General features: G+C 38.0%; 1 protein-coding gene across 1 annotated transcript in view; it reads right to left on the minus strand.

Moving 5' to 3' along the window:
• ngly1 (N-glycanase 1) overlaps positions 1-27,587 on the minus strand; it is a 58,517-nt gene that overhangs the window by 13,578 nt on the left and 17,352 nt on the right. Inside the window, exons 4-7 of the mRNA XM_069914006.1 lie at positions 17,974-18,136; positions 12,399-12,618; positions 7,687-7,808; positions 2,052-2,197 (exon numbers count right to left, since the gene is read on the minus strand). Coding sequence (XP_069770107.1) covers positions 2,052-2,197; positions 7,687-7,808; positions 12,399-12,618; positions 17,974-18,136 — 651 coding nt within the window. The remainder of the gene's footprint in view (positions 1-2,051; positions 2,198-7,686; positions 7,809-12,398; positions 12,619-17,973; positions 18,137-27,587) is intronic.

The following is a 27,587-nucleotide window of genomic DNA, read 5'->3' on the forward strand; positions in this document are numbered from 1 at the left end:
CTTTAGATCCAAGATGTAGTAAATTGAACATAAACAGGCATAGGTAATTTGGCTTTGTGCCAAGTATGTGAGAACTTGAACTTCAATAGTCCTTGTTCCAAGCTACATCGACAACAGCATGGGTGCAACTTATTGTACCTGTGAGAATTCAACAATTTCATAAATTCCTCTGCCAACATTCACCCTGAACTTAAATTTATGTGGACTGTTTCTGACATCTCTCTCCCTTTCCTGGGCCTTTCCTTCTCCATCTAAGGAGACAAACTATACATGGACATCTATTACAAATCCACCAATTCACACAGCTATCTGAATTATATATCTTCCCACCCTGTCTCCTGTTATGCCTTTTCCCAATTCCTCTGTTGTATCTGTTTCTAGAATTAGGCCTTCCACTCCAGGACATCCAAAATATCCATTCTTTAATGATTACCAATTTTCCCACACAGTCATTGATAAAGACTCCATCTGTTTATCCTCCATTTCTTGCACTTTTGCCCCCATTCCACATGACTTCCTCTACTGCCCCCAGGCAGAACAATTTCCATTCCATATCCACTGACGCTTCAGCACAATCCCACCCTCAGCATAGCTTTTGCTCCCCACCTCCCCGCGCTCCTTTCACAGCGATCAGCCTCTCCAAGACTCCCTCATGTTCCCTTCTCTCCTTGCCCACCCATCCACCCCCTTAGATGCTTCCTGTTATAATCAAAGAAAATACAAAATTTGTACATACATCTACATGGCCTCTATGCAAGGCCACAAATAGAACTTCCCAGGTGAAACAGAACTTTATCTACACATCACTCAACCTAATCTGCTGCATTTAATGTGCATGGTGTGGTCTCCTCATTGGTGAAACCAACTGCAGATTGGATGGCCTCTTAAGTGAACACCTGCAATATTTCTATGGGTGCAAGCTTGAACATCCATAGCTAACCATTTCAAATCCCCTCACCATTCCCATACAGACATGTCTGCTTTCAGCATTATTCATTGCCAGGGTGAGGCCAAGAATAAACTTGAAAAACAAATCATCATATTCGCCCTGGACAGCCTTAAATCCAACAGCATAAACGTCAGCTCTTCTAATTTCAGGTAACTCCTACATCTTTATAGTTCAACTGTTTTTATTTCATCTTTTCCTACTCTTGTTCTTTTCTTTCTGACTTTCCCCTCACACCACCACTCTGCAGTCTTTCCACCTCTCCCACCTTCTGTAGAATACCCAATCACCTCTTAGTCCCATCTAGCCTCTTACCCCCTTGATATCACCTCTTCCTACTTTATTTCCAATATAGGATTCCAACTCAAACATTAATTGACTATTTCTACTTCTACTCATGGATTCAGAGATCTTCCTGCAGCTCATTGTTTGCAATAAAGCCCCCTCTGTTAATCAGTGCCTTTTTCATTGGACCCCATAATCAGACAACACATATTCTTGCTTTCAGTGGTATTCTACATTAAATTGCAACTATTTTATCGACACCTTACCAGATTGCAAGTAGAGATCATGAGGAGAATGAACATTCTTATTTTTAAAACACTGCAAGCTCCCTTTCAATTCATTCACCATGCTCACTTAACAGGAATCCTAAACTTGCTCACAAACACCACTGGAAAAGTGTTTCATCAAGATCAAGAGTATAGCAAGTCCATCACTAACCCATCAGGTCAATCAAGGGTATAGAGAATGCCAGTTTTGCCAGTTCTCGCAACCAGGGAAAAAAAATAGTTAATTGAAAATGTTTCTAGTTCCTGACAGACTTGGGGGAGTAAAGTTGACAACTTGGCAGAATTAAAAACCAATGGCCAGAAAACAATACTATTTGAAGCACATGTATATTATTTATTAAACTACATAATTAAGACCTCAATACATCTTAATAATGGTATTAAATTATTTCAAATAATATTTACCATAACTTTGGCTGAGAGCCATCAGAGTCTCATCTCCACTATCTGTGTTCAGTGAGGGGATTTCTCCAGGTGTAGAAAAATCTACGCAATTGTTAACCAGTCAGGATATGTACAATTGCAAACTTTACCTCATCCTTTGAAAATGCAAAAACGTATGACAATTTCTTTCCCCATCCAATTTCATACAGGAGTGGTTTGTCACAAACATTTTCACAGGGATCACAATGCAACCACCTTTTCTGGGAGGCTGAATACACCTCTGTCCACACATGATCTGAAAAGGTAACCAGAACTCCATTATTTCAACTGGCCTTCTAATTATTCCAGCAATAGTGATAAGAATTTGGATTAAAAATACCTTCGCATAAAGTAATCTTCAGTACAAGTTACCTGATCTTACTTGATTAGATGTCAAATAAACATCAACTCTATTGTAATTCATATGGGTTAAAACCCAGTTAGTTAGAGCAATGATTTATTGGAAAATGTTTCATCATACATCTGATGTTAGGAAGAACAAATAAATTGGCTGAAGGGCTAGTAAAATTGCCTATAAGTAATTTCCAACCAAGTAGATAAATTCATCTGTCAAGTCAACTTTCAATGTATTGCCATAGATCTGTTATTCAACAAGTGGTGCACAGCTCTGATTTTCCTAATGGAATTAGCAACCTTGGATCTGACATCCACCATGCAGAGATGTTGTTCCAAGAACAATGAAAATTTTTAGATAACAAAAACAACTCAGTCGCTCCCAAAATTAATTGATACCTATCTTTTAAGAAAGGGACATGACCAAGGCTGGGACAGATCATAGCTGTCAGACACCTTTTACTTACCCCTTGAACAGGACCCCAGGAAGATTCATCAGGCTACTGTCTCCTGCACCACCACTATCTGGTAGTCTTCCTTGCACAACATCTAACCTCATTGTTTCCCAACTTCACATTGCCCTGTTCTACCTCCTACTCAAGCTTCACAAGTTCAATTTCCCTGGTAGACCCATTGAACTGAACTCCTACCCCATTGAACTGGAATCATCATACATCGACTTCATTTTGTCCCCCTTGATCCAATTTCTTTCCATATAAATCTGGGATACCTCCCATGCCCTCCATCAGAATCAGGTTTATTGTTATGACCATGTGTCATGAAATGTGTTGCTTTGCAGCAACACAATTATGAATTAAGGTGGAAAAAATTGGTACAAATACATTTTTTTTTAAAAAGTGCAAAAGAGAAAAAAAGTTAGGTAGTGTCTGTGGTTCATTGTCCATTCTGAAATCTGATGGCGAGAAGAAAGAATGTATTTTTGTTACGTTGGGTGTATGCCTTTAGGATCCTGTACCTCCTTTCCAAGAGAGGCAGTGAGAAGAGGGCATGGGTGGTGTGGGTTCTTGACGATAGAAGTTGCTTTCTTGAAACACTGCCCCTTGTAGATGTCCTGTGCATTGACTCCTCCACACCAGACAGTAATGCAATCAGTCAGAATGCTCTCCACAGTACAGATGTACAAATTTGCAAGTCTTTGAAGACGTACTAAATATCCACAAACTCATAACAAAATATAGCTGTTGGCAAGCCTTCTTCATGATTGCATTGACATGAAGGCCCCAGGATACATCTTCAGAGATGTTGACACCGAGGAATTGAAGTTCTTTACCATTTCCATTGTTGACCACCAATGAGGTGGCACAATTGGCATAGCAGTTAGCGCAATGCCTTTACAGCACCAGCGATTGGGACCGGGGTTCTAATCCCGCACTGTTTGTAAGGAGTTTGTACATTCTCCCAGTGTTTGCGTGGCTTTTCCCTGCAGACTCTGGTTTCCTCCTACTGTTCAAAAAAAAATGTACCGGGGGTGTAGGTTAATTGGGTGTAAATTGGGCAGCATGGATTCATAAGCCAAAATGGCCTGTTTCTGTGTGGTATGTCTAAATTTTAAAAGTTTGTATTTTCCCATCTTGAAATCCACAATCAGTTCCTTAGTTTAGCTAACATTGAATGCAAGGTTGTTGTTGTGATACCACTCACCTAGCTGATCTACAGTGCCCTCCATAATGTTTGGGATAAAGGCTCTTTTTTCCCCCTTTATTTGCCCCTGTGCTCCAGTTTTAAATTTATAATCAAACAATTCAGATGTGATTGAAGTGCACATTCTAGATTATTTGTATACATTTTGGTTTGACCATGTAGAAATTAAAGCATTTTTTTTTAAATATATAGTCCCCTCATTTCAAGACACCACAATATTTGGGACAAAACAATGGTATGTATATTAAAGTAGTCATGTTCAGTACTTTGTTGCATATCCATTGCATGCATTGTTTGCTTCAAGTCTGTGACATAGACATCACCAGATAGTGAGTATCTCCTATGGTGATGATCTGCCAGGCCTCTACTACAGCCATCTTCAGCTCCTGTTGGATTTGGGGACTTGTCCCTGTAAGTTTCTTTCTTCAGCATATGGAAGGCTGGATCAATTGGATTTAGATCTGGTGACTGACTTGGCCATTCCAGTTTTTAGTTTTGAAAAATCCTTTGTTGCTTTAGCAATATGCTTAGAATCATTGATTTGCTGTAGGATGAAGTGCCATCCAATGAGTTGAGACATTTGCTCAAACTTGAGCAGATAAGATATTTCAGAATTAATTTTGCTACTGCCATCAGCAGTAACATCATCAATGAAGATAAGTGCTCCAGTACCTGTGGCAGCCTAAGTACCCAGGCCATAACATTCCCATCACGTTTCATAGATGTGGCATGCTTTGAATCTTCGGCCGTCCCACACTGCTCTTGACATCACACTGATACAGGTTAATCTTGGACTCATCTGTCCACAAGACATTTTTCCAGAATTATGCAGGCTCTTTTAAATACATCTTGGCAAAGTGTAATCTGGCCATTCTGTTCCTGTGATTAGCTTATGGTTTGCATCTTGCAGTGTAGCCTCTGTATTTCTGTTCATGAAGTATTCTGTAGACAATAGTCATTGACACATCCTCCTGAAGAGTATTTGTGATCTGTTGGACAGGCGTTTGTGGATTATTCTTTGTTACGATGAGAATTCCATCATCAGCAGTGAAGGTCCTCCTTGGCCAACCAGTCCCTTTGTGATTACTGAGCTCACCAGCATGTCCTTTCTTCTTAATGATGTTACAAACAGTTGATTTTGGTAAACTTAAGGTTTGGGCGATGTCTCTTACTGTTTTATTCTTGTTTTTCAGCCTCATAATGGCTCCTTTGACTTTCAATGGCACAACTCTGTTCCTCATGTTGAAAAATAGCAACTACAGTCTCCAAAGGTGATCAAAAGCTTAGAAGCAAGCCTCGTCCTCTTAGACCTGCACCAATGAAACAATTAAACACACCTGAGTAATCACAAACACCTGTGAAGCTAAGTGTCCCAAATATTATGGTGCATTGAAATAGGAGAACTATGTATTAAAAATGTTGTCATTTCTACATGGTCAAATCAAAATGTAAACAAAGAACCTTGAATAAAATATGGAATGTACACTTTAATTATATTTAAATTACTTGATTACAAATTTAACTCTGTTTAGCACAAGGGCAAAAAATGGAAAAAAGTGTCTTTGTCCCAAACATTATGGAGGGCACTGTTTCTCACTTCCTCATTGCTGTCTGTGATTCTGCCAACAATGTTGGTGTCATCAGCAATTTTGTAGAAGGCATTTGAATGGTGCTAGCCATACAGTCATGGGTGCAGAGTGTAGAGCAGTGGACTAATCAAACATCCTTGAGGTGCATCTGTGTTGACTGCAGAGATTTTGTTACTCATCCTCACTGACTGTGGTCTTCCAATGAGGAAGATAAGGATCAAGTTGCAGAAGGAGGTACAGAAGCCCAGTTTTTAAAAGCTTTTTGATCGGTACTAAGGGGACGATGGTGTTGAAAGCTGAGCTGTAATAAATGAAAAGCAATGATATACATGTGGCTGTTGACTAGGTAATCCAGGGCTGAGTGGAGAGCAGTGAAATTGCATCTGCTGTGGAACAATTATGGTGGTAGGCGAATTGTAGTGGCTCCAGGTCTTTACTTGGGTACGAGTTAATTCTGGCCTTGGCCAACTAACTTTCAGTTCCCTGGGTTGAACCACATCTTTTCCAGTCCCTATGCACTTCATTCCTGCATTAAAATGGCATCAAAGGTCTCTATTTCTTCCTTAATAACAGGTTTTACCAGTTCCACTCCACACCCCCCCCCCCCCACCCGCCTGTTAGAACTTGTACTCGCACTCAATAACTTTGCCATTGGCTTTCCACTTTCTCCAAATGAAAGAGGATGTCATGGGTAATTGCATGGGTCCCAGCCATGCCTGTATTTTCACTGTACATGTAGAGTAATCCATGCTGAAAGCCTAAACAGGCAAGGATCTTCAAATCTTTCTCAGTTACATTGACATTGCCTCCTGCATCCATAATGAGCTCATCAATTTTATCTATTTGCTGCCATTTTACATCCCGACCTCATATTCACTTGGTCCATCTCTGGTAAATCTCTCGCCTTTCTCAACCTTTGTTTCCATTTCAGGAGACAAACTATCCACAGACATCATCTATAAACCCACTAACTCCCTCAGGTTACATTGACTACAACCTCCCCCAGCCAGTCTCCTGTAAGAATGATACCTTTTTTCTCAATTCCTCCATCTCCGCTACATCTACTCCCAGCATGAGGCTGTTCATTCCAGGCATGTGAGATGTCGTCCTTCTACAGAAAATCTGGCTTCCTTTCTGCTGTCATTTGTTTAGCCCTCATTGACACCTCTTCTATTTCCTGTTCTTCCTCCCTGGCCCCCTCCCCTCCAACCCGACGCAACAAGAATAGGTTTCCCTTCATATTTACTTACCATCTCACCAACCTCTACATCCAACGTATTATTCTCCATAGTTTCCTCCACCAGACACATATTCCCCTCCCCTCCTCAATTCCCCTGTCTATGCATCTCTTCCCACCAATAGCCCACTTTGTACCTATTCTTGTTCCTTATGACTGCAAGTGTTACACTTGTAAATTTGCATTTCCTCCCTCTCCACTATTCAGGGCCCAAACAGTCCTTCCAAGTGAACACATTTTACCTGTGAATCTTTAGGGGTCATTTACTACACCCAGTGCCCTTGATGCAGCCTCTTGTACTTTAGAGAGACTGGACGCAACTGGGAGACTGCTTCATTAAGCACTTCTTCATTCATTCTCTGCAATAGCAAGGACCTCCATGGCCAAGCATGTTAATTCCACACACCGTTGCCACACCAATCTGTCTGTTGACAGTTTCATGTACTGCCAAACCGAGGCCAGTCGCAAATTGAAGGAACAACACCTTATATTCTGTCTTAGCAGTCTCCAAGCAGATGGTATCAATATCGACTTCTTAATGTTCATTAACCTCCTCCCAGAGTCTCTCTCTTTTCCTCTATCTCCCTTCCTCCAGCTCCTCTTACTTCTCCTAGCTGCCCTCTTAGCTCTCTGCTTTCCCATCACTTCTCAGATTCTTTCTCTTCTGCCCTCCCACCTGTATTCCTATGAACCTGTGCTCCTCCTCCCCCCTCCCCTTTAACCCTCCTTCCCCCACCTTTTTATTCAGGTGTCTGCCAAAGTTTTAACATTACTTAAATTACTGACTGCCTTTTACTTCCTATGGATGCCGCATGACCTGGTAAGTTTCTCCAGCACTTTTTTTTTTTTACACTGCACTTGTTTACCAAGCCCAACTTTATTAATTTGTGGCAAATGTATTACCTGTTGTACACCAGACAAATCTTGCTTCAAACCCCATGGCTCTGCAGCAAAGTGTGAAGCAATTGGCCCATTCTCCACAACGTCCTCTTCTAGTTTCCAGAAGCTTCTCTGCATGATTATATCTAAATAGTTCACAGAATGAATATCAAATTCAATATTCTGTCCAAAGGATATAACAAAAAAAATACAAAGGTAAACTATTTCAAAGTCTGCTTTCAATACACAAAGAGGGAGTCTGCAGCAATGGATAAGTTGTCAGCAATGATAAACTTTCCATGGAATTGCTCAAGTCTAATAAATTAAAAACACAATTGTTTTAAATACAAAGAAATTCTTTATTAACAGCACATCTTTCAGGGTAGAAATGTTTGCACTGGACAGCAATTCCAAAATCAAAACTAAAATCAATTAGAATTTTAGATACAGTTTTTACATAGTTATATTTGTCAGCTTCTTGAAATACTCCACAACATGGAAATGCAAGTTGTTCCAAAAACCTGCCAATTACAAGCAACTGACACAGAACATTTTCTGCATGATAAAAAAACAAGGATTCCTTTCCAAGATGCAGTGATATTATATCTTTTCAACTATAAAGTAGGATAACTAAAGTTTGCATCCATAATCCAACAAGTGACCTCGGTCCCTGGTGTCAGTGGCAATTCTACCAGTGGGCCAACAATGAACAGGAAAAGAAGCATGAAATGCTTCTACCCACAAAGAGGATCTCTTCAAACTACTGGCAAAAAAATAAGTACAGACTCTGATGTTCAGAATCAGAATTTATTGTCATGAACAAGCCATGAAATTCATTGTTTTACAGCATCAATCATAGTGCAAATATTCAGAAAAACCACCTTACAACAATAAATAAAAATAATGCATGAAGTGTTAGTGTCTTTGGTTCATTGATCATTCAGGAATCTCATGGCAGTGGGGAAGAAGATAAAGGGTGATGTGCCACTGAGTGCTCATCTTTAGGCTCCTGTACCTTTATTCCCCGAGGGTGGCAGAGTGAAGAGGACATGGCCTCGATGGTGGGGATCCCTGAGGAGACACCGCCTCTTATAGATGTCTTCAATGGAGTGAAGTCGGTGCCTGTGATGTCACAGACCAAGTTAACAACCTTTTTTCTTGTCCTGAGTGATGGCACCTCTCTATCAGAAAGTGATGCAACCAGCCAGAATGCTCTCCATGGAACACCTGTAGAAGTTTCAAAGAGTCTTCGGTGACATGCCGAATCTCTTCAAACATCTCACAAAGTATAGCCGCTAGTGAATCTTCTTCGTGATTGCATCGACATGAAGGCTCTAGGACAGATACTCAGAGATATTGACAACCAGGAATTTGAAGTTCTTGACACTCTCCACTACTGAGCCTCTGATAAGGACAAGATCATGTTCTCCTGACTTCCTCCTTGGTTCCACAATCATCTCCATGGTTTTGCTTGGTCAGACCTTCAATGATGCAGACATTCCAGATGATGAGATGTTACTCCAATTATTACCACGATGCACTTTTAAGATATTGTTTTTTTCCAGTGAATCCAGTAAGGGAGAGATTGATAGGTTCTTAATTAGCCAGGGCATCAAAGATTATGGGGAGAAAGCCAGACAGTGGGGCTGAATAATTGGGAAAATGGATCAGCTCATGATTGAATGGCAGGGCAGACGATGGGATGAACATCCTATTTCTGCTCTTATGTCTTATGGATCCCCATCACCCTGGTCACAACCTTTTCTCATTGCTATCTTCGGGAAAAAGATAAAGGGTGATGTTCAGCACCTTTAGGTTCAAGAACCGTGCCCCCCCCATCCCCAAACAGCTTTCAGACTCTTGAACCTCACCTAACTACCCCAACTATAAACTTCTGCAGGTCTATAAAAAGACCTGACTGCACTATTGCGCCATTTATTGGTTTCTTTTGTTGCACTATCTGTAATTGTGAATATTATATTTTTCTGCACTGGGGTAATTTAATGTATACAATTGTATTTGGTTTTTTTTGAACAATAATACTTGTTTAACTGCAGCAAGCAAGAATTTTGGTGCATATTGTTATGATATAGACCAGCAGCAACAGAAATTCACCAGGACAATGCTATCTTCAAAACAATTGTTCTTTAATAATAACTATTAATAATATAAAATCTAACTTAACTCTAAACTTAATCCCACTATGCACAAATGTATATGTGTGTGGCAAATCCCAAATCATTACAGTTCAGGCACAATTCTGAAAAGATTATTTTAAAGTTCAGTCTTAGAAATCTTTTGTGTTAAAACTCAGTTTTTAAACAGCTGTTCTAAAATTCATAAATTCTTATAGGTTTGCTTTCAGAGAAATATTTATTCATATGAATGACTTTTCACAAATTCCCCTCTTGCGTGGAGGTTTTGGAACTTGTTTTTCACAAGGTGATTTCACCAACCCAGGCAAGGGTTAAATGAAGAGACCATTGTGACAGAGTATATAGATATGTTCTTAGGAGATAAATTGGGAAAGGTTTGTTAGAGTAGGTTACATACAAACACTTTAAAATAGATCTTATTTAAAATACTGGAGCTCTGCCCCATGCTAGACATGTTGGGACCAACAGTCTTTGCAAGAGCTTTGGAGAGTGCCCAAGAGACTTCACTAATGGATTGTTGTTTACAAAAAGCCAACAAATGAAAGATCTTGTTGGAGCTGCAGATTGTCCGGAGCTGTTCTAAGAGGGTCATGTGGTTTTGCAAGCAAAACAGGCTTTTTCCTCAGAGAGAGAGAGAGAGAGAGAAAGAGAGAGAGAGAGAGAGAGAGAGAGAGAGAGAGACCCACAGAGATCACTTCTATGGTGATACAGCCAGCAACAGCAGCTGGGACTGGAACAGAACAAGTTGGCAAGCTTGTGGAAAACCCCATATGGAAGACAGGTTGTAAGTGCTTGATTCAGCCTGGTCAAAGTCCTTGTGGTTCATGCAAGAGGAGAGGACTGGCTGTCTAATGTTTCACTTGGAATAAGAGAAACAAAAAGGCACTCTGTGGTGACCTGAAAGAAAGAGGTGATCATCTGGAGAGCCCTGAAGGGGGCAAGTTTTGTCAGCAAGACACTGAAGTGGCTGGGTATCCATCATATAACAAATCTCTCTCTGCAAACTGACAAGAACCTTCCTGAGCGGTAACCATTTACCTTTCAAGCACCAAAGCCTGGTGAACTTTATAAATGTTACATTTTGTGCACAGTATAAGAATTGCATGCAACCAGTGAACTTAGAGGAATGAGAAGTGAGATTGAACTTTTATGAACTTTCACACACATTACATACACATGCGCTTAGAATTAGAAGGGGGTTAAGTTAGGTTAGTTAAGTCAATAGTGATGTTAAAGTTTGATTCATTTTCATGTTTAAAGATAATTAAAAGCACCTTTTGTTTAAGTAACCATTTGTCTTGGTGAATATCTATTGCCGCTGGGTTTTGGGGTCCTCTGGACTCTTAAATTCATTATAAATGGAAATGTAGAACTGCCCTCTCTTGAGAAATAAACCGATGAAGTGGCCATTTTCTTCCAAAACCACTTGATTCTTTGTTTCTTCCCCGTCAAAGGGAAAACAACACAACAGTATCTCTCCCACTGAAGGTTACTGCATTTCTAACTTCAATATTAAAGATGCCTTCTTGGAGTGCCCCAATAAACGTATTATCATTCAAGGTTCTCCTGAAATGCCTTCCTGATTTTAACTCTTCTAAGCGCGGGTTAATTTAAAAATTCTGATAATGCTGTATCCTACTGCAATTTATCCCATTACCTGCAAGACATTGCAGAAGTTCAATTCTAAAATTATTAGTTTCCAGTCAGTTAATGAACTCACCCACTCAAATCTAAGCAATGTCGCTCCACCCTGAACCTTAATTTGTAATACTTGCTCTTTGGCATCCTGGATGGCCAACATTCCTTTTGATTATTATTGGCAATTATATCTTCAGCCATCTGAGCCCCAAGTTTTGCAAATTATTGCTTATCAATCTGTATCATCATTAAAGACAGCCTCATTTACTAACATTTTAACCAGTGATCTTTGGATTATACTTTTGAAAAGCTTCTTGGGCCACTTTCCTGTTTAAAGAGCACTTTAGAAGCACATGCTGTCATTATAGAAAAAATGCACCAAACCACCACAAGAAAATATTGAAGGAATTCCAAAGAATTTTTGGCAATATTATCCGTGTAGAAAGACTTTAAATGATTCTCACGTCATCCAAGAGTACATATATTGCTTTGGAATCTATAAAATACTTGTTTGATTAAAAGATGCATCATGTTTTAAAATAAAAGCAACTATTCTTGTTCTATTTCTCTGTAGAATTCATGAGAGTAATTTACATTCAGTTCACAAATTAAGAAATCATAGCATTTAATCAACTTTAGAAGAGTAACCAGATAAAAATAATCAGTACAATCTATCAGTATCCCTCTGTATGGAAAAAGACAAAACACATTTTAAATGGAAACCAGAGATAATACTTGTGATTTAAGAAATACATTTATGTTTATAAACTACAAAGTAATGAACTGGAGTGGATGGGAATAAGTTTACGAAAATTGTTTCAGGCTAGTTCAAACATGAAAATACATGGTGACATATCAGGAATATAATACAGAATCTCAAGAGAATGGAGTATAGCAAATTTTCATTCATGCAGTCACGCTGTGTACCCCATACTTACATACCTTGGAAATCGATTGCTGATGTGACATTTATGGCAAAAATGATTTTCAACTCTTTCAGCACCCCATCTTTGATCTTCACTGGATGGTGGAAGTGAACCTGATGATTCTGTTACTTCTCCACACTTATCACATGGAAGAGAGTCAACCCATTGGAAAAAATCTTCTTTAAACCACTGTAAAAGCTCCAACAACAAAAAATCTTCCAGGTTTACTGTCGTCCCTGTTGGAGGGAAAGAAAAAAATCTCAAACTGCTAAACTGTAAAACTACTTGTAAAAACTACAACAAGAATGTGATACAAATTCTTTCATGGTTGTTCACGATATTCAAGTACATAAGATTGTCAAATTAATAAAAGATACTTCTTAAATGCATAGTCTTAATAGGGATAGTCGGCATGGCTTTGTAAAGGGCAGGTTGTGCCTCACGAGCCTAATTGAGATTTTTAAGGAGATGATAAAGAAATTGCTGATAGTAGACTCTTTCTTTTCTTCTGTCTCCTTTCCTCCATCTCCCCACATATCCCTATCCTATCAGAGCTTCCCCAACATTTCTCATCCTTTTTCTCTTCTACCCTCCTGTCTATAGTCACCTAATAGCCTCTTAACTATTAGCCTGTGCTCCTGCCCCTTCCTCCCTCCTCTCCTCCCATCCATGCACCTTTATAATCAGGTGCCCACCTGATTTTTTAAGCTCATACCTTGACAAAAGGCTCAGGCCCAAAGCATTAGTTATCCTTTACCTCCTATGGATGCAGCAGGACCTGCTAAGTTTCTCTACCACATTTATGTATTGCAAGAGATTAAGCAGGTAGTCAGCAAGAAGAAGATGATGTTACCTATCTGCACTGATTGGAGTCTGCTGATGAGGAAATAGAGGATCTAGATACAAAAGGATGAACAGTTTGCCAGATCCCCAAGTTTTATTGGTACGATAGTGTTAAATGGCGAGCTTTAATGAATGAATAACTGCCTACGATTTCCTGAATAGCTGTCTCAATTTTAATTGCCATTCACCCATCTTTTGTAAACCTCTGAACTTTGGTGACTTTTAATAACTTTTTTCAACAGATCCAAGTCCACTTTTGTAGCAGTATTCCAACCTTTCCTTGCAGCTCAAAAGATGTTTGACAATGTGAAAAAAATTCTTCCTACCACATCCCGCACAAAGACGACATTCATTTGCAATTTATTCATGATTTAATAATTTGGGTGATCTTTGTTACACCTCAAAGCAGCAACAACAAAAGAAGCAATTCAAAAGGGTTAAATTTTAACTCTAAATTTATTAATGACTATTAACAATATAATGTCTTAATCTAATTAACCCCACTATAAGTATCTATTCTTCTTTGGCTTGGCTTCGCGGACAAAGATTTATGGAGGGGGTAAAAGTCCACGTCAGCTGCAGGCTCGTTTGTGGCTGACAAGTCCGATGCGGGACAGGCAGACACGGTTGCAGCGGCTGCAGGGGAAAATTGGTTGGTTGGGGTTGGGTGTTGGGTTTTTCCTCCTTTGCCTTTTGTCAGTGAGGTGGGCTCTGCGGTCTTCTTCAAAGGAGGATGCTGCCCGCCAAACTGTGAGGCGCCAAGATGCACGGTTTGAGGCGATATCAGCCCACTGGCGGTGGTCAATGTGGCAGGCACCAAGAGATTTCTTTAGGCAGTCCTTGTACCTTTTCTTTGGTGCACCTCTGTCACGGTGGCCAGTGGAGAGCTCGCCATATAACACGATCTTGGGAAGGCGATAGTCCTCCATTCTGGAGACGTGACCCACCCAGCGCAGCTGGATCTTCAGCAGCGTGGACTCGATGCTGTCGACCTCTGCCATCTCGAGTACTTCGACAAATATACATATATCATATATTTATAAACAGTGTGTATGTAAAAGAAAACCCAGACCATTACAGTCTGTGCCCAATATTCAAAAATAGAAAAATCCCTCCCCCCCCCCCACCAAAAACAAACCCAGGTCAGTCAGTCAAGTAAGTCAGTCCAAAACCACAGTTCACAGAATTCAATCTCAAAGCTCAATATCCAAATTCAGTTTTTTTAAAATTGAATAACAAAAGAGGATCGCATTGAACATTGCAGAGAGAAGTGACTGATATTGTGTTGCCCTAAGCTTACAAATCCTTTTTCAAGGCTCCCTTAGAGGACTTCCCTCAGTTCTCATATTGTGGTTTTTAACCCTTCATTAACATGAGGCATGTGCCTTTAACACAGTTCTGCATGGGTCTCCGCCACTCCAAATGCTGTTCTGAATGTTCCATTCTCTCTCCGTCTGCATAGCACGACCAAGCTGCACCACAAGTTACAGAGTTCCCAGCACAATTGCATCCTTTATGATGACATTCCACAGCCTAAAAGATCAGTCCATGGTCCATAACACCTCCTACCCACAAAATAAATTTTGATCTGCAGCAAAATTTTAGTAATTAATATAAAGCAAAACTCTATGTTCATCTACAAGCACACACAGAAACTAATTTCATTTACAAAGTTTAGCATCTAGAAAGACAATCAGCAATTACATTATCCTATCCCTTAATCCATTTTATCATTAAATCATATTCTTGTAAAATCAAAATCAAACTTCAATTTAACAAGCATCTATTCTTAATTTTACACCAAAAAAAAAAGGATTATGATCATGTGATTTTTAAACTGTACAAATTTAAACATCAAAATGTTGTAGAGCCAACACGAAAGCAAACAACTCTTTCTTGATAGTGGAATAATTTTCTGATCATTAAACAACTTAGAGAAGTAGGATAGAGAATGGTTAATGTCATCATCATTCTTCTTCTGTCACAGCATTGCACCCACAACTTACTCACTGGACTCCACGGCTACAGAAAATTGTTTCTCTAAGTCAGGTGACTTAAGCACAGGTCAGTGGCATAAAATAGCCTTCAATTTTACAAATTCTTCTTGGCAACATTTTGATCAGACAAATTTTTCTCCCTTCTTAAGCAGTTTTGTAGGAGTGCAATACCTGAAAAGTTTTCACAAAACTTGCGATAGCAGCCAATCCCAGGAAATTTCAAAGTATTTTCTTACTAATTGCAACAAAAAACTCAGTCAAAACCTTTGCCTCAACTGGTGCCAACTGCCCTTGTCCTACAACATAATCCAGATAAGTAACACTCACATGACCAAACTCACTTTTACTGAAATTAACTGAGGTTTGCTTTTGAAAGTCAATTTAACAATTCTTCTAACTCAAGGACACACTCTTCCCTCATGTCACTACTTATAACTAATCTATGTCAGCAGCTGTGTGCTTCATCCTCTGAATGAATCATTTTTTGAAATGTCCCCGGAGCATTCTTCATTCCAAAAGGCATGACATTGTACTCATACAGCCCAGAAGGTGTTACAAATGCAGAAATTTCTTTACCCCTATCTGTTAAAAGAATACACTAAAAACCTTTCAACAAGTCAATTTTAGTAAGTAATTTTGCCTTCCCCACCTTGTCTGCATAATCATCCACTCTAAGGTAAGCATCCGTCTTTGTCATACATTTACCTTCCTATAGTCAGTGCAAAGCATAACAGTTCCATCTGGCTTAGGCACTAAAACACAAGATTAACTCCAAATTGAAGTAGACTTTCTAATTATACCATTCTTTAACATGTGGTTAATTTTCTGATCTACTGGTTTTCCATAATCATCCAATAGGGATGTTGTTTAATAGGTCTAGCATCACTTACATCCACACCATGGTAAGTTAGAGAAATTTTCTGAGGTACACCTGGAAATAAATGATCAAATTTTAAAAGTAACTGCCTCTTTTTTTTCCTTTCTGAAGTTTGAAAATGAGCCAACTTTGTTTCCAGGTCCTGCAAAACCATAGAATTTTCCAACCTCGGGTTTATCCATTTGTGTATCCCATGATCTCCTCTGAAACATGTTTTACTTGTTATCCTGGTTGATAACCATAACCTCATAATATCACTGTGAGGCACCTGCTCAAAATATGGCTTAATCATATTTACATGACAGACCTGAGTTTCTTGTCTGCGATTAGGAGTTTCAATAACATAAGTGACCTCATTAATTTTAGAATTAACTTCATATGATCCTAAAAACCTAGTCCTAAGAGGATTTGAATGTGTAAAAAACAGAACCAACACTGACACCAGATTTAACATTTCTCATCTTTGCCTTGCGATCATAACATACCTTCATCTACTGTTGAGTCTGGATGGTATGCAGGATACAATCTGCTTAACTCTCAATTCATAAACCACTTGTTGGAATAAGCCTGACAGAAAGTTACTCCCTTGATCTGACTGAATTTCTCTAAGCAGGCCAACCAAGGTGAAAAGCAACAAAGCCTTTACAATTGCCTTTGCCTTAATGCTTCTTAGTGAATGGCCTCCAGAAATCTTCTTGGCTGCACACATAATTGTTAACAAATACTAATTCCCGGCTTTAGTTTTGTGCAATGGGCCAACACAGTCCTTTTCTTTAAGCTGCAGTGGGATTCAACAAATCCTTTCAAAAGTGATTTTTTTTCTTTACCACGATGGGATTCAACAAGCCCCCTTTTGACCACAATGAGATTCAACAAGCCCCCTTTTGACCACGATGGGATTCAACAAGCCCCCTTTTGACCACGATGGGATTCAACAAGCCCCCTTTTGACCTCGATGGGATTCAACAAGCCCCCTTTTGACCACGATGGAATTCAACAAGCCCCCTTTTGACCACAATGGGATTCAACAAGCCCCCTTTTGACCACAATGGGATTCAACAAGTCCCCTTTTGACCACAATGGGATTCAACAAGCTTGTGGAGCTTTCCCTTTAATTACTCTCTCTCTCTCTCTTTTTCATTTGTGGTTCCACTGAAGCAATTGCCAACTTGTTAGCAATAATCACCAACTCATGCTTGTTAGTCTTTTTAAACTTCTCAAGAGACGGTAATGCCAAAAATCTATCTATATCCATGGCTTCTGGTTTGTTGTTGTTGATTTCACACACACGCACAAGCTTTTAATTATCTTTACCAAAGGAATTTCCTAGACCAGACTGGAATTTCCTCACTCACCAAGCTCCAGCTTGATTCAGACTCAGACAAGTGATCACTAATCAATCAACCTCTAAGCTCACAAATTTGTTTGGATCCCTGATGAGTTCTCACTTTGTTATTCCTCAAACCAGCAACAACCAAAGGTGCAATTCAAAAAGGGTCAAGACTATGGCTGGTCTATTCTAGGACTGATTCCCAAAAATCCTTAATTTTATTTAAAATCTAAAATACCTTTTTCAGATTCTGCCTCCACTATTCCTTGGTGTTGAGAATAGTAGTCTGCTTTATTTACTTGCCTCTATTTACTGCACTCTCATGAATATTTACCAACTCTTTTAATTGTATGATTTTTTTTCTCCTCTGGTCATTCAAACATTTAAAATGACAACAGAAACATTAATCCTTTTTCTCTCTCCATAGATGTTGAACATTTGCAGCATTTTCTGTTTTTATTTCAAATCTCTCACAATTGCATTTTGTTGTTAAGATTCCAAACATTATTTTAATTTTGTTTTTTTTTTAAAAAGAAAATCATACCAGGGTCTAGTTTTGTGGCACTTAATAACTTTTCATCAGCTCTTTCTCTCAGTTCTCGGATAGGAATACAGGCCAAGGCTTTCTGTTGAAGTCTAGTGTCTTCATACATCAAGACCTCCTGAAAATGTGCTTTTACAGTTGCCAAAAGTCTGCTTGCAGAATTCTTTAGAAATCAAAACAAAAATGTGAGAACAATGATGATTTAAATAGATTAAAAAAACCATTCTATAAAACTCTACAGGTTCTCATATAAGTGTTAAAATGTATAATTTACTGCTTAATCAATCAACTCTTCCAATTTTTAAAGATACTGTAGTATACATCTTAAAATCATTACCGTCTTGATGTCAAAGTAACTTAATATTATTACATCCACTGTATATGCATGTAATAGTCGAATTTTGTGGATCAGTTTTCAGGGTTAAATTTAGAGGGTAGACTATTACACGCATACTACTTTTTACCATAGTAAATACCTGCATCATTCGAGGCATCGGGAGCTCAGAATGTGGGCAACTGGCTGAGACCAGGTGGCAAGTCTGTGTTCAGGGCACCAAGCAGCCGGGACCAGGTGATAAGTGCATGTTTGGGGCATTGGGAGCTCAGATAGGCGGCGGATGGCTGGGTCCAGGCAGCAAGTATGGGTTCGGTGCATTGGCAGCTCAGATGGGTGGGTGCCAGGGGCTTTGGTGAGAATTCGTGGTCAGGAACTCAGATGGGCGGGCAGCCAGAGCCTAGGCGAGAGAGTCCAAGGTCAGGGTGCCAGGAGATCAGATGGTCAGGCCAGGACCGAACGGTAAGTCCACATTCAGAGCGTCAGGAACTTGAACAGGTGGGCGAGCGGCCAAGGAAATGGTCCACAGACAGTGTCATAGAAACTCAGATGGTCAGCTGGTTGTTTTAATGCAGTGGTTCTCAACCTTTTTCTTTCCACTCACAAACTACTATGCCATTGGTGCTCTGTGATTAGTAAGGGACTGTTTAAGGTGGTATGTGAGTGGGGAGGGAAGGTTGAGAATCACTGCTCTAGACCCAACTGTTACTGAAATATTTTGCTTTAGAAAAATTACCATTGATCCATTTCCTTTGGAGTTATGAAACCATGCACATAACGAGTCAATTTGGTAAGATTAAAACAGTGGTTTTTAAACTTTTTCTTTCCACCTACATACCACCTTAAGCAATCACAGAGCACCTATGTTTGAGGCCCCCCCCACCCCCACCATTGTAAATAAATGACAGCCACAACCTCAGTGCAGACACAACTCAATGCTTTACAAATTACATATGACAAGCATTACTATGAAGTGTTCAGTATAAGTCAGTTCCCCACATCATCATGTATACATAATGGTGTCATATCCAATACCTATGGCATAGCAAATACTTCAAGTGGTACGCAAGTAGAAAAAAAAGTTGAGAACCACTGTTTTAAAGTGTTTAATTGAGCCCATGATCCCAACTCGAAATGTATGTGATAACAGACTTTCAGTTTACACTTACTGACTGACTTCTTGACACCACAACTGAAAGCTGACAACCAATTATAGTGCTTCATGCCTTTGTTCTGAATTACACAAATGAACAAATGTTTTTAATGTAATGAAACATTTAAATCAAAGGTGTAAGAAGTGGTTATATTACATGTAGTTAGGGAATAGAAATAATGAATATAGGAAGAGTATGCAATAGATATCCCAATTTGAAATACAAGTTTCAGCCTCGGGCCTATAATTAAGATATTTAGTGCAGACAATAAATATAGCCCAACAGAAGAATAACATCATGACCAATGTGAAGCTCATTAATCTCACTTCAACATCATCCTTAAACCACAATCAATTCTTCTCAAAAAAGAGCCTTAACTCAGATTACAATTTCTAAACAACCAAAAAATAAAACCACAGACATGCATAGAAATTATTTAAATTTACATTAATTTGAAAGTTACAAGGGTGACATTATTTCCACAATAAACATTTGGCATTAGTTGAATGTCAGAGTAGTCAAACTTCATACATTTGAATCATTCCAGAATGAATAACAATAATTAGCGTAACAGTTCCTTCCCATTTTGACCAATTCTTCTTTCATTTTCTGGTCATTATGGATCAAATTTTTAGTTTATCATGCTATATGTTCAATGACCAATTGAGGGAGCTCTCTGCAATTACAGACACTGGAGAAAGCACAATAAAAATATAAATTTGATTCAGATCAGATTCCAGATTTATGATCAGAATACATATATATCACATACAACATGTTCTTGCGAGCCAGGCAGAATTAACACTTTTGGTAGTGCAAAAAAGCTGTACACAGTGTAAACAAATAAAAGATCTGTAAACCAATAATGAATGTAAACAAACTGACTGTTCAATAGAGAATAAAGAAAATCAATAAAGTGCACAAGTAAGAGTCCTTAAATAAGTCCCTGACTGAGTTTGTTGTTGAGGAGTTTGATGGTGGAGGGGTAACAGCTATTCCTGAACCTGGTGATGCGAGTCTTAAGGCACCTAGACCTCTTTCCTGATGGCAGCAGCAAGAACAGAGCATGTGCTGAGTGGAGTACACCTTTGATGATTGTTGTTCCTCTCCGACAGCAACGGAGATATTCTGTAGATATTCTCAATTGTTGGGAGGGTTTTGTCTGTGATATCCTGGGCTGTGTCCACTACTTTTTGGAGGGCTTTACGCTCAGGGGTATCATCAGACATGATGCAGCCAGTTAGCACACTTTCCACCACATATTTGTAGAAATTTGCCAGGGTTTCTGGTATCATACCAAACCTATCCTAACTGCAGAGCAAGTAGAGGCACTGATGTGCTTTCTTCATGATGCCATTATGGTGTTGGGTTCAGGTAAGATCCTCCAAGATAGTGACTCCCAAGAACTTATTCATCCTCTTCACCAATGATTACTGAATCGTATATCTCTAGTTTTCTCTCCCTGAACTCAACAATCAGCTCCTTAGTAACATTTTTTTAAATTTTTTTTTATTTTTCACACCATAAACCACATTGATCAAGATACATACATTTTCCTTTTCAAATATATAGTGTCATTTTCTCCCCCCCCTCCCTCTTCCCATCCCACCCTCCCTACCTCCCCTCCCATTCATTTAAAGTACAGAATCTAAGATACATAAAACCAGTCAAACAATGTTGTCACTCAATAAAAATAAACAAGAAATTCCACTGAGTCAATTCTTTTCATTTCCTTCTCCTTCTGTCATTTTAGGTGGTAGATGTCCTCGGTAGGTTTTCTCTATTGTGTTTCATGTATGGCTCCCATATTTGTTCAAATATTGCAATATTATTTCTTAAATTATATGTTATTTTTTCTAATGGAATACATTTATTCATTTCTATATACCATTGTTGTATTCTCAAGTTATCTTCTAATTTCCAGGCTGACATAATACATTTTTTTGCTACGACTAGGGCTATCCTAACAAATCTTTTTTGTGCACCATCCAAATCAAGTCCAAATTCTTTGTTTTTTATGTTACTTAGGAGGAAGATCTCTGGGTTTTTTGGTATATTGCTTTCTGTAATTTTATTTAATATCTGGTTTAGATCTTCCCAAAATTTTTTCACTTTCTCACACGTCCAGATTGCATGAATTGTTGTTCCCATTTCTTTTTTACAACGAAAACATCTGTCAGATACTGTTGGGTCCCATTTATTTAACTTTTGAGGTGTAATGTATAGCCTGTGTATCCAGTTATATTGTTTCATACGTAACCTCATGTTTATTGTATTTCTCATAGTTCCAGAGCATAACTTCTCCCATGTTTCCTTCTTTATCTTTATGTTTAAATCTTGTTCCCATTTTTGTTTAGTTTTACCATTTGTTTCCTCATTCTCCTTTTCTTGCAGTTTAATATTTGTTATAAATTTTTTGATTATCATTGTATCTGTAATCACATATTCAAAATTACTTCCCTCTGGTAACCTCAGACTGCTTCCCAATTTGTCCTTCAAGTAGGATTTCAGTTGGTAGTATGCCAACACTGTATCTTGAGTTATATTATATTTATCCTTCATTTGTTCAAAGGATAGTCATTTATTTCCTGAACAACAATTTTCTATTCTTTTGATCCATTTTTTCTCCCATTCTCTAAAGGAAAGGTTATCTGTTGTAAAAGGGATTAACTGATTTTGCGTCAGTAATAGTTTTGGTAATTGGTAATTTGTTTTATTCCTTTCTACTTGAATCTTCTTCCAAATATTGAGCAGATGATGTAATACTGGAGAATTCCTACGTTGTACCAATTTTTCATCCCATTTATATAATATATGTTCAGGTATCTTCTCCCCTATTTAATCTAGTTTTAATCTAGTCCAATCTGGCTTTTCCCTTGTTTGATAAAAATCTGATAGGTATCTTAATTGTGCGGCTCTATAATAATTTTTAAAGTTTGGCAGTTGTAAGCCTCCTTGTTTATACCATTCTGTTAATTTATCTAGTGCTATCCTCGGTTTCCCCCCTTTCCATAAAAATTTCCTTATTATTTTCTTTAACTCCTTGAAGAATTTCTCCGTCAAGTGTATTGGCAATGCCTGAAATAAGTATTGTATCCTTGGGAAAATGTTCATTTCAATACAGTTTATCCTTCCTATTAGTGTTAGTGGTAAGTCTTTCCAATGCTCTAAGTCATCCTGTAATTTTTTCATTAGTGGATAATAATTGAGTTTATATAGATGGCCGAGGTTTTTATTTATTTGAATACGTAGGTATCGTATTGCTTGCATTTGCCATATGAATGGCGATTCTTTCTTAAATTTTGAGAAATCCGCATTATTCATTGGCATTGCTTCACTTTTATTTGCGTTAATCTTGTAACCCGACACTTCTCCATATTCCTTCAATTTCTTATGCAATTCTTTTATTTATAATTCTGGTTCTGTTTAGTATACTATAACGTCATCTGCAAATAGACTGATTTTATATTCCTTCTCTTTTATTTTTATCCCTTTTATTTTATTTTCTGTTCTTATCAATTCTGCTAGTGGTTCTATAGCTAACGCAAACAATAAGGGTGATAGTGGGCATCCCTGCCTTGTTGATCTGCTTAAGTTAAATTGCTTTGATATATATCCATTTACTGTCACTTTCGCCAATGGCCTCTTATATAATGCTTTAATCCAATTAATATACTTCTCTGGTAAACTGAATTTTTGTAATACTTTGAATAAATAATTCCATTCTACTCTGTCAAAGGCCTTCTCTGCGTCTAAACAACTGCTACTGTTGGAGTTTTATTCCCTTGTATTGCATGAATTAAGTTAATAAATTTACAAATATTGTCTGTTGTTTGTATTTTTTTTAAAAATCCAGTTTGGTCTAGATTTACTATTTTAGGTACATAGTCGGCTAATCTGTTTGCTAATAGTTTAGCTATTATCTTATAATCTGTGTTAAATAAAGATATTGGTCTATATGACGCTGGTGCGAGTGGATCTTTCCCTGTCTTTGGTATTACTGTAATTATTGCTGTTTTACATGAATCTGGTAAGCTTTGTGTTTTATCAATCTGGTTGATTACTTCCAGGAGGGGAGGAATTAATAAATCTTTAAATGTTTTATAGAATTCTATTGGGAATCCATCCTCTCCTGGTGTTTTATTATTTGGTAGTTTTTTTTATTATCTCTTGTATTTCTACTATTTCAAATGGTTCTGTTAATTTATTTTGTTCCTCTATTTGTAATTTTGGTAGTTCAATTTTAGTTAAAAATTCATCTATTTTGTCTTCTTTCCCTTCGTTTTCAGTTTGGTATAATTGTTCGTAGAATTCTCTGAAGTTTTCATTAATCTCCGTTGGATTATATGTGATTTGTCTTTTTTCCTTGATGCCAATACCATTCTTTTAGTTTGTTCTGTCTTAAGCTGCCATGCTAGAATTTTGTGCGTTTTTTCTCCTAGTTCATAATATTTCTGTTTTGTCTTCATTATGTTCTTCTCCACCTTATATGTTTGTAATGTTTCATATTTTTTTTTTATCTGCCAATTCTCTTCTTTTAGTTGTGTCTTCCTTCATTGCTAATTCTTTTTCTATATTTACTATTTCCCTTTCCAACTCCTCTGTTTCCTGATTGTAGTCCTTCTTCATCTTGGTTACATAACTTATTATTTGTCCTCTGATGAAGGCTTTCATTGCGTCCCATAGTATAAACTTATCTTCCACTGATTCCGTATTTATTTCAAAGTACGTTTTAATTTGTCTTTCAATGAATTCTCTAAAATCCTGCCTTTTAAGTAGCATGGAGTTTAATCTCCATCTATACATTCTTGGAGGGATGTCCTCTAACTCTATTGTCAATATCAGGGGTGAGTGGTCCGATAATATTCTAGCTTTATATTCTGTTTTTCTTACTCTGTCTTGCATACGAGCTGATAACAGGAATAAGTCTATTCTTGAATATGTTTTATGTCTACCCGGATAATATGAATATTCCTTTTCCTTTGGGTGTTGTTTCCTCCAAATATCCAAAAGTTGCATTTCTTGCCTCGATTTAATTATAAATTTGGTTACTTTGTTCTTTCCGTTAATTTTTTTCCCAGTTTTATCCATGTTTGAATCCAAATTAAGGTTGAAATCCCCTCCTATTAGTATGTTCCCTTTAAGTAAAAACAAAAAGCGTTTTTAAAAAAAATACTAATCAAGCAGATCTAAGTGTCCTCCGTATGCTAGACAAAGCATAAATTGCATAAATTTTTGATCTTCTTCGTTAGGTGAATATACATTGAGTAAATTCCAAAACTCCAAATATATCTGACATTTTATCATTACATATCTCCCTGCTGGATCTATTATTTCCTCTTCTATTTTAATTGGTACATTTTTACTGATTAATATAGCTACTCCTCTAGCTTTTGAATTATATGACGCTGCTGTTACATGTCCTACCCAATCTCTCTTTAATTTCTTGTGCTCCATTTTAGTTAAATGTGTTTCTTGCACAAATGCTATATCAATTTTTTCTTTTTAGAGTAAATTTAGCAGTTTCTTCCTTTTGATTTGGTTATGTATTCTGTTAATATTTAAAGTCATATAGTTCATCGTAGCCATTTCATACTTTGTTTATCTTTCCTTTCCGTTTCCTCATCATCACCTTTCCTTCTTATCCATTTCTGCTTTCTTGTTTTGAACACTTTATAAGACAACATTTCTAAAACATCAAACATTTCCCTTATTCTCCTATGTAAAATTTCTTTAACCCCATTATCCCCTCCCCTTCCTGAGTTGCCCTTTATCCCTTGTCGGGCAACCACATCTCCCCTCTCCATTTGGATTTGCGAATTCACTCGCAAGCGTCAACTGATTTCGCAGTGACCGTAACTCCTCCCCACCCAGCCCCCCCAGAAAAGATTTCAATTTTCATATATAACAAAGGTCACTCTTTTAATTCCCTCCTTACTTCCTCTCTTCCCTTTCATTCCCTTATTAATTCTAATCTATACTCTATATATTTTCCTTTAAATATGGATACACTCATGTACACACATATATACATACACACCTATATATATATATATATATATATATATATATACACCCATATACACACATACATATAGTTCGTGGTCATTTTTACTCTCGTTACATGTCTTCATCTCTCTGCCTGTTTTGTAGTTGTTCTGCAAATTTTCGTGCTTCCTCTGGATCCGAGAATAGTCTGTTTTGCTGCCCTGGAATAACTATTTTAAGTACCGCTGGGTACTTTAGCATAAATTTATATCCTTTTTTCCATAGAATTGTTTTTGCTGTATTAAACTCCTTTCTCTTCTTCAGGAGTTCAAAACTTATGTCTGGACAGAAAAAAAATTTTTGACCTTTGTATTCCAGTGGCTTTTTGTCTTCTCTTATTTTCTTCATTGCTTTCTCCAATATATTTTCTCTTGTTGTATATCTTAAGAATTTTACTAAAATGGATCTTGGTTTTTGCTGTGGCTGTGGTTTCAGGGCTAATGTTCTATGTGCCCTTTCTATTTCCATTTCTTCCTGTAATTCTGGTCTTCCTAGGACCCTGGGGATCCAATCTTTTATAAATTCTCTCATATTCTTGCCTTCTTCATCTTCCTTAAGGCCCACTATCTTTATATTATTTCTTCTATTATAATTTTCCATTATATCCATCTTCTGAGCTAACAGCTCTTGTGTCTCTTTAACTTTTTTATTAGATTCTTCTAATTTCTCTTTTAAGTCCTCTACTTCCATTTCTACGGCTGTTTCTCATTCTTCCACCTTGTCCACTCTTTTTCCTATATCTGACATGACCATCTCTAATCTATTCATTTTTTCTTCTGCACTTTTAATTCTTCTTTTTATTTCATTAAATTCTTGCAATTGCCATTCTTTTACTGATTCCATATATTCTTTAAAAAAATATATATCCATTGTCTTGCCTTTCCCTTCTTCTTCCATTTCTCTATGTTCTTCTTCCTCTTCCTCTTCTTCCTCTGGGTTGGTCATCTGTTGTTTCCTTGTTTTCTTTTTACTCTCTTCTTTCTTGTTCTCGTTGTTTTCTGTGTTCTCTTCCTGTTGTTGTGTTGCAGCTGTCATCCTCAGCTGTGGAGATCGACTCCTCAGCTGTTCCCCCCTCCCGTCAGTGTGTTTTTTTCATGTGCGGTTGCGCACTTTTACTTGGCTCCGCGAGCCATTTTTGTAGTCCCAAGCTCGGGACTTCCACTGACCTTAGGGAGCGGGCTTCTCTCTACGTGGCGGGCCTCCTCGGACAGGTAAGGCCTTCACCTTCTTCTTCCAATGTTCTTTCTTCTTCTCTTCTTCCTGTTGCTTTCGACTTTTCTTTCTTCGTTGCCATTTTCTTCCCACCTTTACTTTTACTTTGTTTTAATTTTTATTCTTGTACCTTTGTGTTTTGTGTATTTTTTTTTTAAACTTTTCCGGAGAGGGCTGGAGTTCCCTGACCGGCCACTACTCCATCACGTGACTCCTCTCAGCTCTTTAGTAACATTGAGTGCAAGGTTGTTAGTGCACCATTCAGCCAAGTTTTCAATCTCCCTCCTGAATGCGGACTCATCGCCCCTTTTTACAACCCACTACCATGGTATCGTCGGCAAATTTGTAGATGGTATTTTTTTTTTAATCATTCAAAACACACTATGTTGCTCTGGTACTGATGAAGATTGTGGAGAGATATTTTTACCAATCCTCACTGATTGTAATCTGCAGGTGAGAAAATCTATGATCCAATTACACAGTGGGGTGTTGAGTCTCAGGTCTTGGAATTTACTGATCACTTTTGTTAAATGCCAAACTGTAGTCCATAAAGAGCCTCTTGATGAATCCATCTTTACTGTCCAGGTGTTCCAGGGTTCTGTGATATAGCATCTGCCATATACCTGTTGTTATGACAGGAGTTGATATGCTTCAACACCAGTCTTTCAAAACACTGTGGTGTGGTGCAGTTGTGTGCCACAAAAGCGTGCAAGGGCAGTCCATAAAGCGGAGGTGAATTGCACTCCACGGTTCAAGGTGGCGTTTGTGGGAACTCTGAATTTTGCGATCCATTTGGCAATAAATGCTCTGGTGCATGTCTCAGCAACGTTGGATGGCAATGGGATAGCTTCCGGCCTCATGTGAAC

This window comes from Narcine bancroftii, chromosome 1, assembly GCF_036971445.1.
Source record: "Narcine bancroftii isolate sNarBan1 chromosome 1, sNarBan1.hap1, whole genome shotgun sequence".
NCBI classification, from domain to species: Eukaryota; Metazoa; Chordata; class Chondrichthyes; order Torpediniformes; family Narcinidae; genus Narcine; species Narcine bancroftii.